At 41.0% G+C, this 15747-nt stretch overlaps 1 protein-coding gene across 2 annotated transcripts in view; it reads right to left on the reverse strand.

Annotated features, from left to right (window-relative positions):
• LOC139368339 (mitochondrial carrier homolog 1-like) overlaps positions 1-15305 on the reverse strand; it is a 31865-nt gene extending 16560 nt beyond the window's left edge. For both annotated transcript variants that reach the window (XR_011626949.1, XM_071107101.1), the window contains exons 1-8: positions 15059-15305; positions 14369-14453; positions 14166-14272; positions 13835-13912; positions 12812-12869; positions 8254-8305; positions 7809-7868; positions 2702-2795 (exon numbers count right to left, since the gene is read on the reverse strand). Coding sequence is in view for 1 of the 2 variants with exons in the window: in XM_071107101.1 (XP_070963202.1) it covers positions 2702-2795; positions 7809-7868; positions 8254-8305; positions 12812-12869; positions 13835-13912; positions 14166-14272; positions 14369-14453; positions 15059-15229 (705 nt within the window). In the remaining variant the exon portion in view is untranslated. The remainder of the gene's footprint in view (positions 1-2701; positions 2796-7808; positions 7869-8253; positions 8306-12811; positions 12870-13834; positions 13913-14165; positions 14273-14368; positions 14454-15058) is intronic.
• Between the last annotated feature and the right edge of the window lie 442 nt (positions 15306-15747).

Consider the following 15747-nt stretch of genomic DNA (forward strand, 5'->3'; position numbering starts at 1 on the left):
TATTAGCTATTTCTGAGACTCCTCATTTGATAATACAGAATTAGCAATACAAGGATATAACATCTATAGAAGAGAGAGGAATGCTTATGGGGGAGGTGTTGCTGTATATATTTATATATTCAGAGCCATTTCCCTGTAACACTAAGAGAAGATCTCATGTCAAGTGTAATTGAAGTGTTGTGGTTGCAGGTTCACCTGCCCCATCTAAAGCCTATTGTTTTGGGGTGTTGCTATAGGCCACCAAGTGCTAACAGTCAGTATCTAAATAATGTTTTTGAAATACTTGATAGTGTAGGTGATGTAAACAGAGAGGTCTACTTTCTTGGGGACCTGAATATTCAGAGAACGCTTCTCACTGTAAACAGTGCCTGTAATCTGGTTCAGGATATTAATCAACCTACCAGGGTGTTTACAAACACTACAGGAACAAAATCATCCACATGTATCAATCACATTTTTACTAGTACTGCAGAACTTTGTTCTAAAGCTGTATCCGTACCCATTGGATGCAGTGTTCACAATACAGTGAATTCAGAAAGTATTCAGACCCCTTGACTTTTCCCACATTTTGTTACGTTACAGCCCTATTCAAAAATGTATTACATTGTTCATCCACCTTAATCTACACACAATACCCCATAATGACAAAGCAAAAACAGGTTAATACACTTGTGTAATTTATAAAATGTAAATATGACATTTACATAAGCATTCAAACCCTTTACTCAGTACTTTGTTAAAGCACCTTTGGCAGCTATTACCCAAGAAGACTCAAGACTGTATGACGCTACAAGCTTGGCACACCTGTATTTGGGGAGTTTCTTCCATTATTCACTGCAGATCAGAAGCTCTGTCAGGCTGGATGGGGAGCATCGCTGCACTGCTATTTTCAGGTCTCTCCAGCGATGTTTTATCAGGTTAAAGTCTGGGCCAGGTTTCCTCCAGACGGTGACGGTTGGCATTCAGTCCAAAGAGTTCAATCTTGGTTTCATCAGACCAGAGAATCTTGTTTCTCATGGTCTGCGAGTCCTTTAGGTGCCTTTTGGAAAACTCCAAGTGGGCTGTCATGTTCCTTTTGCTATAGAGTGGCTTCCGTCTGGCCGCTCTACCATAAAGGCCTGATTGGTAGAGTGCTGCAGAGATGGTTGTCCTTCTGGAAGGTTCTCTCATCTCCACAGAGGAACTCTGGAGCTCTGTCAGAGAGACCATCGGATTGTTGGTCACATCCCTGACCAAGGCCCTTCTCCCCCGATTGCTAAGTTTGGACGTGCTGCCAGCTCTAGGAAAGTGCTTGGTGGTTCCAAACTTCTTCCATTTAACAATGATGGAGGCCACTGTGTTCTTGGGGACCTTTTTTGGTACCCTTCCCCAGATATGTGCCTCGACAAAATCATGTCTCGGAAGTCTACGGACAATTCCTTCGACCTCATGGGTTGAATTTTGCTCTGACATGCACTGTCAACTATGGGACCTTATATAGACAGGTGTGTTCCTTTCCAAATCATGTCCAATCAATTGAATTTACCACAGGTGGACTCCAATCAAGTTGTAGAAACAACTCAAGGATGATCAATGGAAACAGGATGCACCTTATTAATTAAGTAAATATTTATGTTTTTTATTTTGAAAAAAGGTCAAAGGGTCTGAATACTTTCCGAAGGCACTGTAGATTCAATGATTGTAAAGATGGGGGAAGAGGTTTGTCCCTAATAAAGAGATGCTCTGCTTTTTGACACCACACTCGACAAAGCAAGTCCTGTAATCTCTAGTTTTATCTTATCTTCATTATTGTCCATTCACATGGGAAGACCTAACTAAACTGCAGCCCAGAACAGAGTGACATGGCTAATATTAATAATATACATGCCAGTCTCTCTTGGCTAAGAGTTGAGAAAAACTGCATCACTTCCTGTTTTTATAAGAAATGAGTGCATGGAGCCATCTCATATAGCGCAAGTGAACAGCAAACCTGGGTTCAACAAAACAAGCATTTCCCCTCACGGCACAAGCATTTCCCACCATGTGACCTAGTTGTTGTGTGTATGTACTGACATGTATGTGTAACTGATAGATGCACACAAAATGTATGTACATTTTACAGTCTTTTGTCTGTAATGTTTTTTTTGTTATGTGTCGGACCCCAGTAAGACTAGTTGTCGCCACTGGAGATCCGCCTAATGGGGATCCTAATATATATTTATATAGTTTTTGTACTATTCCTATGTAATGGGTATCATTAAAGAAAAAGTACAAAGAATACATTGCTGACTTTTTTCTGACTTTAACTATGAAACTCATGTCCAGTGCTGAACCAAGGATGAACTGGAATTTGTTTCCAGGTTTATTTTCCTGTTATTCAAGAGTTGGTAACAAAGCAAGTAGATTATTGTATTCTTCCTGCCCCCATTGGGCTCGCGAGTGTACTGCATCTCAGTGCTAGAAGCGTCACTACAGACCCTGGTTCGATTCTAGGCTGTATCACAACCGGCCAATTGGCCCAGCCTCGTCCGGGTTTGGCCGGGGTAGGCCGTCATTGTAAATAAGAACTTGCCTAGTTAAATAAAGGTTAAATAAAAAAATACAAATAGAAATGGCTTCGTAAAGTATCTACAACTTCAACTGAGATGTGTTGTCTCACTTAGGTTATTAAAGTGACCACTGATCTTAGATCAGTGCTTAGAGGTGTAGGTACCGTACTTACATTGTCGTCCACGGCGTAGGTGTTGATGAAGTGGGCCAGGAGGTTACAACACCACAGAAAGATGACCTCACCCAGGATATGGGGCACAACCCCCCTGCAAACATAAAGCATCCAATAAGGGGAAAGGACATAAATACAGTACAGATCCAAACAAAACAATGTCAATGGTTTTGAACCAGGAATATTGATTCTTACCTAGGGCCCTATAAAATCAGTTGTATTTTTTGTTTGATTACGTAATTTTTTCCCCCAAATTCCGTTTTCACCGTTACATTTTTACAGATTTCAGTGTTTCCAGGTTTTTGCTAAAAAACAAAACATTTGAAGTTCTAAGTCCACAACAATGTTTAAATCACATCAGGAGACTATTTCTGAGGTCTGGGATTTTTTTTTTTTTTTTAAATGTTGATTATGGGTGTAGTCACCCTTTAATGCAAGTGTGTACCAGGAAGAGACTGTTGTTTGGTGGTCGGTGCTATCCGGAATACTTGGGATGTCTGTACCCTAGACCCCGATGGAATTATGTTTTTAGAATTGTTTTAAAGTAATACAAAATGAAAGTCTGAAAGTATGAATACTTTCTGAAGGCACATACTGAACAAAAATATAAACATAGCATGCTACAATTTCACTGAGTTACAGTTCATATAAAAGGAAATCAGTCAATTCAAATAAATAAAATAGGCTCTAATCTATGGATTTTACGTGACTGGGCAGGGGTGCAGCCATGGGTGGGCCTGGGAGGGCATAGGCCCACCCACTGGGGAGCCCAGCCAATCAGAATAATATTTTCCCCACAAAAGGGCTTTATTACAAATTCTCTAAAACAATGTTGGAGGCGGCTTATGGTAGAGAAATTAACATGCAAATCTCTGGCAACAGCTCTGGTGGACATTCCTTTTCTCTGTATATATCAATGATGTTGCTCTTGCTGCTCTTGCTGCGGGCGATTCCATGATCTACGCAGACGACACCATTCTGTATACTTTCGGCCCTTCCTTGGACACTGTGCTATCTAACCTACAAACGAGCTTCAACGCCATACAACACTCCTTCCGTGGCCTCCAACTGCTCTTAAATGCTAGTAAAACCAAATGCATGCTTTTCATCCGTTCGCTGCCTGCACCCGCACGCCCGACTAGCATCACCAACCTGGATGGTTCCGACCTAGAATATGTGGACATCTATAAGTACCTAGGTGTCTGGGCAGACTGTAAACTCTCCTTCCAGACTCATATCAAACATCTCCAATCTAAAATCAAATCTAGAGTCGGCTTTCTATTCCGCAACAAAGCCTCCTTCACTCACGCCGCCAAACTTACCCTAGTAAAACTGACTATCCTACCGATCCTCGACTTCGGCGATGTCATCTACAAAATAGCTTCCAATACTCTACTCAGCAAACTGGATGCAGTTTATCACAGTGCCATCCGTTTTGTTACTAAAGCACCTTATACCACCCACCACTGCGACCTGTATGCTCTAGTCGGCTGGCCCTCGCTACATATTCATCGCCAGACCCACTGGCTCCAGGTCATCTACAAGTCCATGCTAGGTAAAGCTCGGCCTTATCTCAGTTCACTGGTCACGATGGCAACACCCACCTGTAGCACGCGCTCCAGCAGGTGTATCTCACTGATCATCCCTAAAGCCAACACCTCATTTGGCCGCCTTTCGTTCCAGTTCTCTGCTGCCTGTGACTGGAACGAATTGCAAAAATCGCTGAAGTTGGAGACTTTTATCTCCCTCACCAACTTCAAACATCTGCTATCTGAGCAGCTAACCGATCGCTGCAGCTGTACATAGTCTATCGGTAAATAGCCCACCCAATTTACCTACCTCATCCCCATACTGTTTATATTTATTTACTTTTCTGCTCTTTTGCACACCTGTACATGACCATCTGATCATTTATCACTCCAGTGTTAATCTGCAAAATTTTAATTATTCGCCTACCTCCTCATGCCTTTTGCACACAATGTATATAGACGGTTTTTCTTTATTTTTCTACTGTGTTATTGATTTGTTAATTGTTTACTCCATGTGTAACTCTGTGTTGTCTGTTCACACTGCTATGCTTTATCTTGGCCAGGTCGCAGTTGCAAATGAGAACTTGTTCTCAACTAGCCTACCTGGTTAAATAAAGGTGAAATAAAAAATGTTAAAAATTTAAAAAATGCCAATTGCACACTCTTGAGACATCTGTGGTATTGTGTTTTGTGACAAAACTACACATTTTAAAGTGGCCTTTTATTGTCACCAGAACAGGGTGCACCTGTGTAATGATCATGCTGTTTAATCTGCTTGTTGATATGCCTACACCTGTCAGGTGGATAGATTATATTGACAAAGGAGAAATGCTCACTAACAGGGATGTAAATACATTGGTGCACACAACGTGAGGGAAATAAGCTGTGCATATGGAATATGTCAGGGATCTTTTATTTCAGCTCATGAAACATGGGACCGACACTTTACATGTTGCGTTTGTATTTTTGTTCAGTGTATTATTTTTGGCATTAGCTAGCGCTAGTCGACTGCACCTGAGGCAAAACTCTGGTATTTGTCATCCTATAGCTTGTTCCACAATCCTACACGGTGACATGATATCATTAACGTGATGCGGAAATGAGCGATAGAAAACCGATCGCTTAAATGTCTCCATTCCAAAAAAGTTTTGTGCGGGCGCCCCGTGCCGCCCCGGCAAGATGCCGCCCTGGGTGGCTGCCTATGTCGCCTTTCCCTAAATCCACCACTGTGTCTCACGTCGTATTCTGACATAAATATTAGCCACAATCAGGAGCCACCGTCAGTAATACCCACATACATTTATTTATGCATCACTCTATTCCATTCAGTTTAGCGTTCTTTCCTCTGTCACATCCTTGTAAGTTCCTGGCATTAGTGGGTCATATTAGGCTAACGTTGTGCAATCATTTGGGACATGTAGCCTATGATTATGGAACTCAGACCACATGTAGCAGGTTAAACCTAGAACCTGGCGCACGGTTCACAACAACTGGACCGTTGTCATACAGTTCCATGATTAGTGAGAATTAGGGTGGATTTATAGGACTATAGTTCAACCCCTATTGAACACTTTTTTCCACCTTCCAATATTTTATGAATTGAACTTGAATATGACAACTTTCAGGATGAATCAAACCACTGTATTTTTTTTGTATACTTTACTAACCCTAAAATGTGCCTAAATAATCTACTAGATCAGAGTATTTTTAAATCTGCCAGTGCGTACTGAAACGAAGACGAATACGCATAGATGGCTTTCTTTCATCCATCCCTAATATTCTGATCGCGTTCTCTCAATGTATTCTACTGAGTCTGTTGACAAAATTCTAATTAAAAAGGTACATCGTATTAAAAGCAATGGCTTAAGATAAATGTACTCAAAACCCCATTGAATGAAAACTTCAACTAGCAGTTGAATGAAATGTATTGAGAGCGCGCAAGGTAGCCACACCTGCAGAGCGCGTTACGTGACTGAAAAAGGTACGTCTGAATACCAAATTCTGAGAAGTGTGTAGGAAAGGCGAGTATAGGGAAGGCATCAATTCCTAAGTTGGGATCGGGCCCATAGTGAGCAATATATGTTTGGAACATCAAATTGCAATAAAATCGCAGTATCGAATAGCAATACATATAGAATCGCAATACATATCGTATTGGCACCTAAGTATTGTCATAACATCGTATCGTGAGGTCTCAGCCCTAACACCAAGGATAATAATGTCCCTCACCTATAGTGCTACACCAGTGGTCACCAACTTGTGGATCGCGATCGACTTGTCGATCTCCAAGGCATTCCTGTACAAAACTCAACGATAAAGCCTTTTATTCCTATTTTTTTGCATTAGTCTCGGGCTGTTGTTGGTAGGTGCAGCCAATTCAGCTGCCCTGCGTGCCGGGTAGGCAAACCGTTGCCATTTCATGTGTCTGAAGGTACAAACTCTGCCTTCCAGGTGGGCCTGGAGAGGTAAATCAAGTGCACTATGCCACCGCTGGCCAATCAGATTGCTCAGATGACAGAGTCTGCAGTAACGTAGCAGGCATACAAGAAAGCTACGGCAAAATTGATACTGTGAGATTTCAAAATGTTTAAAACCTTAACTAGAGAGAGACTGTCAATGAATACAGCAAAGAGCTGCTGTTTTTATGAGTGAGTTCATGTTTCAAGTTCTTACTTAGCACTGTCAACTTTGTATTCAACACTTTTATAACCCATAAAATGCATGTTCTTCCTATTTCCACTCAGCGCTACAACAAAGCACTGCAGCAGTAATGTATGAGTAGGAAAGTGTAGCTATAGGCTTGCGTTGTTGTTATTATATTTTTTTAATATCATATATTTCATTTCTCTGTTCATAGGAGTAACAACATGAATTTGTGCATAAGGCAGAAATAATGCAGTGCGGCTCAAGTTTTTCCATCAGCTGGAAGACTGTGTCCCCTTTGGTCAGTGTCAGTGGAGGAAAGGGAGAGCGGAGGGATATTGAGAGACGGACCCTCAGTCTGCTGCTCTCTCCCTCCGCTGAGACTGACCATCAGATGCAGGCACCATCAGCCCAGTAAAATAAAAAGCAAATTACTTAAATGTATGCTCACTCAGCTGTGCCTTACAAGTAATACAACAATGGTTCTATTACCGGTGTGATCAGATAGCCCAACTCAAAATGTGAAATATAATTTCAAAAAATGTCCTGAACAACAATGCATTGGCAGGTAAATTCAAGCAAAGCCGGTATGTGGTGATAATGTATTGGACCTATAGCTTACTGCACAAACCTAATTGCTACAGAACTGTTTTTAATTTGTTAATGTTGCATAGGCTTACATTTTTTAAGTCATGTTAATTAAAAAATCAGAGTGGCAGATCTCAGCATGCATTTTGACTCAGAAAGTGATCTTGACTCAGAAAATGTTGGTGACCACTGTGCTACACAAACTAGGAGATTCACACTACCATTAGGGTGATGTCAGTAAGAATTACACTTAATGACAAAGAATGTCTCACTTCTCCTACTTACAAAGTCTGACTAGTAAGAAATTAAATTACTTTACAAAGTGGAATAAAAAAAGCATTACTTACACAAAGAATCCCCCAATGCCCTCATCGTTGAAGATTTTGGTGATGCTGCTGAACAGCCCCCTGTCAAAGTCAATCCCAGAGGAAACCAAGATGAAAACTTCAAATTAAACACAAATCACCCAAGTGTTAATCTTTTACAACTACATGTTTAGAACCTCTGAGTGCCTCTAATTAAACTAAGCTATCCATTCTATTACTTCAACTAATGTAGACCGCTTAGAATTTTGGAATAAACATTCTGTATTGTTCCATGTCACTGTCAATGGAGTCATGAAGTTGCAGTAATGAAATGGACACTTTCTTGTCAATTATGACATTCATGCCAAGTGTTAGATGAACTACCATGACACACTGAGAAACTGTAAGGTAACCGAGTCAAGTCAACAACTCCCTTTGTTAATTTGCATTCAGTATCTGAGGTATGCTTGCATGTGTCACACCTTACCTGTACTTGACTTCTCTCCCCACAAACTGAGCCATGCATCGCACGGAGATCACTGAAAGACAGGACAACAACGTCAGGGGAGCAAACGGTGTTATCTGCAGGACATCACAAAGAAACCAAATCTGAGAGCTAACAAATGAACGAGACCAGCAAATCTTAAGATAACTGCTACTAGAAAACTACACTAACCAGGTTTCCATCCAACCAACTCATGCGGATGAATTAGAAAAAAAAACTCACGGCAGGCCTGATGGAAACGGCAAATTTGTCAGCAAAATATCCGAATTATTTACGTGACAATTGCAGTGGAAACGCTGTTATGCTCAACTACTGATATAATAACCATAAAAGGAGGAGCATGCGTGTACCGATAGGACAGATGGGGAGTGAGTAGCTCTGTTTTGAACTGACAAAAATGTGGTTATATGTAGAAACCAGACAAAGTTTAAATGAAGCCTCTAAAATCAACATACCCCCAAGTACCGCTTGCCGTACGGTAGCAGAGAAAACAGTCTATGACTCGGGTGGCTGGAGTCTTTGAACATTTTTAGGGCTTTCCTCTAACACCGCCTGGTATAGAGGTCCTGGATGGCAGGAAGCTTGGCCCCTGGGCCGTTCGCACTGCCCTCTGTAGTGCCTTGCAGTTGGAGGCCGAGCAATTGTCATATTAGGCAGTGATGCAACCAGTCAGGATGCTCTCAATTGAGCAGCAGAATAACTTTGAGGATCTGGGGACCCATGCCAAATCTTTTCAGTCTCCTGAGGGGGAAAAGGTGTTGTTGTGTACTCTTCACAACTGTCTTGGTGTGTTTGGACCATGATAGTTTGTTGGTAATGTGGACACCAAGGAACTTGCAACTCTCGACCCGCTCCACTACAGCTCCGTCGATGTTAATGGGGGCTTGTTCGGTCCTCCTTTTCCTGTAGTCCACAATCAGCTACTTTGTCTTGCCTCACATTGAGGGAGAGGTTGTTGGCCTGGCACCACACTGCCAGTTCTCTGACCTCCTCCCTATAGGCTGACTCAAAGTTGTCGGTGATCAGGCATACATACCACTGTTGTGTCGTCAGCAAACTTTATGATGGTGTTGGAGTCGTGTTTGGCCACGCAGTCGTGGGTGAGCAGGGAGTACAGGAGGGGACTAAGTACACACCCCTGATGGGCTCCAGTGTTGAGGATCAGCGTGCCAGACGTGTTGTTGCCTACCCTTACCACCTGGGGGCAGCCCATTAGGAAGTCCAGGATCCAGTTGCAGAGGGAGGTGTTTAGTCCCAGGGTCCATAGCTTAGTGATTAGCTTTGTGGGCACTATGGTGTTGAATGCTGAGCTGTAGTCAATGAACAGCATTCTCACATAGGTGTTCCTTTTGTCCAGGTGGGAAAGGGAAGCATGAAGAGCGATTGAGAATGCGTCATCTGTGGATCTGTTGGGGCGGTATGCAAATTGGAGTGGGTGTAGGTTATCCAGGAGGATGCTGTTGATGTGAGCCATGACCAGCCTTTCATAGCACTTCATGGCTACTGACGCGAGTGCTACGGGGTGGTAATCATTTAGGCTGGTTACCTTCGCTTCCTTGGGCACAGGGACTAAACACAAACAAAGCATTTGTGTTTAGTGAGTCTGCCAGATCAGAGGCAATAGGGACGAGCAGAGATGTTCTCTTGATAAGTGTGTGAACTGGACCATTTTCCTGTTATGGTAGCCATTCAAAACGTAATGAGTACTTTTGAGTTTCAGGGAAAATGTATGGAGTAAAAAGTACATTATTATCTTTAGGAACGAAGTGAAGTAAAAATACAATTTGTAAAAAATATAAATAGTAAAGTAAAGTACAGATACCCCAAAAAAAATACTTTGGTAGTACTTGAAAGTATTTTTACACCACTGCCAACTAATTGCAGCATTGCCACAAAAATGGAAGAGGAAAATGTTAGGACCTTGTCTGTCGGCCCTGCATTAACCTCTACGGGATCGGTGTCTCTACACCGGGACGGTTGTTGCTAACATGCACTAATGCGCCTAGAATGTCGCTGTAAGTGCAGAAAGCTTAAATGGTTAATCTAACTGTGCTGTCCAATTTACAGTAGCTATTACAGTGAAAAAATACTATGCTATTGTTTGAGGAAAGTGCACAACAATAAAACAATACCTCTGGAGGTAAATAATGTAGTTACAATCAGTAATCTTGCTCTAATTTGTCATCCTGGGGGTCCCAGAGATAAAAATGTAGCTTAGTTTTGTTTGATAAAATTAATTTGTATATTCAAATATAGGAACTGAGTTAATTTCACATTTCCACAAACTTCAGTGTTTCCTTTCAAATGGTATCAAGAATATGTGTATCCTTGCTTCAGGTCCTGAGCTACAGGCAGTTAGAATTGGGTATGTCATTTTAGGCGGAGACTGAAAAAAAGGGTCCGATCCTCATTAACGACCAAAATTGATTAAAGAAAATTGTTATGAATAAAAAACTATACCAGTTTCACTTAAGGACCAGAAAAATGACAGCTATGCCATATAGATTGCAAAATAGTTGGGAAGAGATTTGATGTACCGATTCTATGCACATGGTTTATGAACTGATTCAAAAGTTTTTTTATTTAAATAATTATATCTTGCAACCAATAGAATGTTATATACTGTATAATACAACCATCCCAGTTCAGATTTTGCTGCAAAGAGACAATCATTAGATCCTTTATTTTGGTGCATATGTAGCTAGTTTTTGGTAGCAAGTTCAGGAATGGCTAAAGAATTGCAAGATTTGCCTGAGGCTAACTATGCAAATAGCAACGATGTGTGATTTGTATTTATTATGGATCCCCATTATCTACTGCCAAGGCAGGATCTACTCTTCCTGGGGTCCAGCAAAATGAAGGCAGCTTATACAATTTTAAAAACATTACAATACATTCACAACACACTGTGTGCCCTCAGGCCCCTACCCCACCACTACCACATATCTAAAGTACAAAGTCCATGTGTGCGTGTACTGCGTATGTTATCATGTATGTGTATGCATGTTACTGTGCCTGTTTGTGTTGCCTCACAGTCCCCGCTGTTCCATAAGGTTTATTTTTATCTGTTTGTTTTTTTAAATCAAATTTTACTGCTGCATCAGTTACTTGATGTGGAATAGAGTTCCGTGTAGTCGTGGCTCTATGTAGTACTGTGCACCTCCCAAAGTCTGTTCTGGACTTGGGGACTGTGAAGAGACCTCTTGTGGCATGTCTTGTGGGGTATGCATGGGTGTCTGAGATGTGTGCCAGTAGTTCAAACAGACAGCTTGGTGCTTTCAACCTCTCATAAATACAAGTAGTAATGAAGTACATTTCTTCTCCACTTTGAGCCAGGAGAGATTGACATGCATATTCTTAATATTAGCTCTCCATGCACATCCAAGGGCCAGCTGTGCTGCCCTGTTTAGAGCTAATTGCAATTTTCTTAAGTCCCTTTTTGTGGCACTTGATCAGCAGTCCAGGTGTGACAAAATTAGGGCCTGTTGGACCTGCCTTGTTGATAGTGCTATTAAGAAGGTAGAGCAGCGCTTTATTACGGACAGAATTCTCCACATCTTAGCTACTGTTGTATCAATATGTTTTGAACAAGACAGTTTACAACATATATATACACACACATATACATATATATATATATATATATATATATATATATATATATATATATATATATATATATATATATATATATATATATATATATATATATATATATATATATATATATATATATATATACATACATACATACATACATACATACATATACACATATATATATACATATATATATACATACATATATATATACATATACATATACATATACATATATATATATTTACAAATATATAATAACAATAATGTTGAAGTAAACTTGGATTCATGTGATGATATGTTACGCTGTACCCTATAGCCCACCACGATGTGGAAAAAGCATGAAAAGTTTATAGGCAGATTAAATAATCTATGATTAACTTTTTCATTTGTAGTTAAAAGTGCACAGTGATGAGATTCAAATTTCCAATAAATATCGAGGGTATTATTTGAAAGCTGGTGACATGATGATCGTTGCTGGGCTTCCATTATCAAATAAAAATAATATTTATCTTATCCATTTCTCATCATATAACCTACCCTGTCAAATTTCTTGGCGGCCACTGTCTAGACTAGAGAGCATATGCCGAAAACAGATTGGGCAAGATGGCTATTTATCGCAACAGTTTCTGTGACAAAGCCATCAGTAGAGTTGAAAATGCGATGTAAACACATTGAACTTCTGATTTTTATTCGGTAGTTGGAAACTTAAGCTCAAAAGTGCTTTTTATGTGCACTACGTCATCAAGCACAGCTTTTTATCCACAACATGCCAGTTTGATGGAAACTCAAAATTCTCATATTTTTTCTATGTGGATTTTTGAATATTTGCATGAAAATCTGTGGCATATTGGATGGAAACCTAGCTAGTCTGAATTAAAAAACAAAGCTATAAACTCCAATAAAGAAAATAAACAGACAGACAATCGGCAGGATTTACCATGGAAGGGATGAGTGGCTATTCTGGACAGGCACTGGATGACCATCTCATGTGAGGTCTTGAGTGAGAGAAAGAGGAAATCAAACTGTGCCAAGTATCAGTGGGCATAGCTATGCAAAACTGCTACATCTAAACCGTTCAGAAATGACCAAGTAGGAAACACTGGAATCTATTGCGAACACTAAAAATAAGACCAGCAAATATAGAACTGCACAACAATGTTATATATCATTAACCACAACATAAGAGGGTATTTATGAATATCGTATTACAGGTATTATACATATATTAGAAGTCCATGCTATCATTCAAAAGTTACTGTATTGATGTGTTTACTTAAATAATACACTGAGTATACCAAACAGTAGGAACACCTTCCTAATATTGAGTTGCACCCCTCCCCTTTCGCCCTCGGACCAGCCTCAATTAATCTGGGCATGGACTCTACAAGGTGTCCAAAATGTTTCACAGGGATGCTGGCCCATGTTGACTCCAATGCTTCCCACAGTTGTGTCAAGTTGGTTGGATGTCCTTTGAGTGTTGGACCATTCTTGATGCACACAGAAAACTGTTGAGCGTGAAAAATCAACAGCGTGGCAGTTGACACAAACCAGTGCGCCTGGCACCTACTACCATACCCCGTTCAAAGGCACTTAAATCTTTTGTCTTGACCATTCACCCTACGAATGGCACACACGTCTCAATTGTCTCAAAGCTTAAGAATCCTTCTTTAACCGGTCTCCTCCCCTTCATCTACACTGATTGAAGTGGATTTAACAAGTGGCATCAATAAGGGATCATGGCTTTCACCTGGATAGTCCATGTCACGGAAATAGAAGTTTTGTGCGTGCGTACACACACATACACATTATATGGATATCGTAATCATAATACTTCCAGACCAGAATGTCTAGAAAATGGAATGAATTCACTCCAACCTAATAAACTCAACTGGCTTCACATGGACACACTTGACATTTTATATTTTCATATTATGCTCCCTATCACACTTCGACCTCTCACCTCTTTCATCACTTTCCTGAGGGAGGTCTTCAAGTCGTCTCTGTTCGATACATGCTCCGCCTGCTCTGCTGGGACGGCCTGGAGAGGAAAAAGAAGGGCTTAAATAACTTGATATACGGGGTTCTTCCCACATACTGTCACAAATGCATTATACAATTACACGTGTCTCTCTCATTTGATAAGGACACTGACTACACATTGGCAAGCTCCAATGATTGGTTGGATTATAGGCTTTTGTGGCCAGAGTGGCGAGTTTCAAAAACCTATTGAGAGCAGCTGCAGTTATGAGTGATTATGAACTACCACTCCTCTGGGTTTAGGATTCCCTTACCTGTTTGACTTTACTCCGGACCATGGTGGAGATGGCACTGGACATTATACGAGGGGATAGACCTCGGAAGAGTCCCATCTTTCCATCAACCCTTACGATGTGCTGTGCTGTGGACCGACAGATAGCCATCACAGTCCTGTCAACTCGTATTCCCCATATACAGGGTGACAAAGGATGATAACCCATGAGCAAGACTCACACACCATAGGAGAAGAATCCAGGTAGGTACAACACTTTCCTCCCAAACATGGTGGTTCCGACAGTTGGGGTGAGGGGCTCATGTCCAATCTGAAAGCACACACAACTCACTGGAAGCAAGCTGGCATACTGAAGGGGAATCATTTTGATATATTTTTCATAGCTGTCGTAGGTAGCTAGGCCCTAGTTGTAGTGGTAGGATCTTGGCACTTGCAGTTGACAGAGAAGTGGCATCTTGGATAGTTAGGTACTGAAAAGGGCAGGCTGGCACGCAGAGAATTTGACCAAATGTAGCTAGGATTAAACGCAAATAATGTCAATTTCGCTTTATCTGTCCTCCCCAGACACACATACTTATGAGAGATGATATTGGCTATGCTCAAAGCTTGAGGTTTGACTGGGGGTGGGCCAAGCCAGGACTAGAGATGATGCCATCTCTGACGTTAGTTGTTTAGTTAGCAAGCTAGCATGTTCGAAATATGGTAGAAAAGGGGGTGAAATACCAAAACATTTATAAATAAGCGAACGTTAGATGTTGACCGCAAACTCCCTAGCTAGCCGGCAAGCAAACTCAAACACCCCAATCATAATCCTGAAAGTGGGACCTCAAAGTGATGGCCCTCGTGCTTGCTGGCAAAATAATGAATAACTCAAACCAATGTAGATTTAGCTAAATAGAGTAACTAGCTAGCTACCTGAATGAGCAGTTTGACGTACAGCAGCGGGTGTGTGATAGCTGTCACGCCGGCTCCGAGAAGCACAATTGCCGTGTCCATGTCCACGGCCGTCGCGGACGCATCCTGGTCAAATCTGAGGGACTCCCTTCGCCCACCTGTACCGCCAGACAGGTTCTCAGGTGTCCCCATTTTCACAGCGATATTGAGAGGAGTCGTTCAGTCCACGGGCTGTGCGGGGAACGGGATGCGCAAAACAAGAACATGTCACGTGATTCCGTCGAGGATCATAACAAGAGGCTGGACTACTTTACCTCCCTGCGGAAGGAGCTGCATGCTCCTTTCTATCCAGCAGATGGGACTGTTTACTTAATCTTCTTTTGACAGTTCACTACAGCTCAGTACAAGAGCCTAGTTCTACTGCCGAAGATGAACCCATATTCATATGCCGTGTAAACTCTGATGATGTAATTGTGAAATGGAAAATGTGAAGACATATGTGGGTCATTCTATGAAAATGGTGGCTTTTTGAACAGCCAACTTTGAGAAATTGTAATTACTTTTTTAAATCAAAACTTAGTCAGATATTAGTTAACCACTTAACATTATAAATCAACATAATTGACAGCTTAACATATTTTTTATTTTTACTATATTACATTAAAAAAATGCTTGTGCTGCCTTTTTGTCACTGGTGTTACCTATATTTT

The sequence above is a fragment of the Oncorhynchus clarkii genome, chromosome 16 (genome assembly GCF_045791955.1).
Source record: "Oncorhynchus clarkii lewisi isolate Uvic-CL-2024 chromosome 16, UVic_Ocla_1.0, whole genome shotgun sequence".
NCBI lineage: Eukaryota > Metazoa > Chordata > Actinopteri > Salmoniformes > Salmonidae > Oncorhynchus > Oncorhynchus clarkii.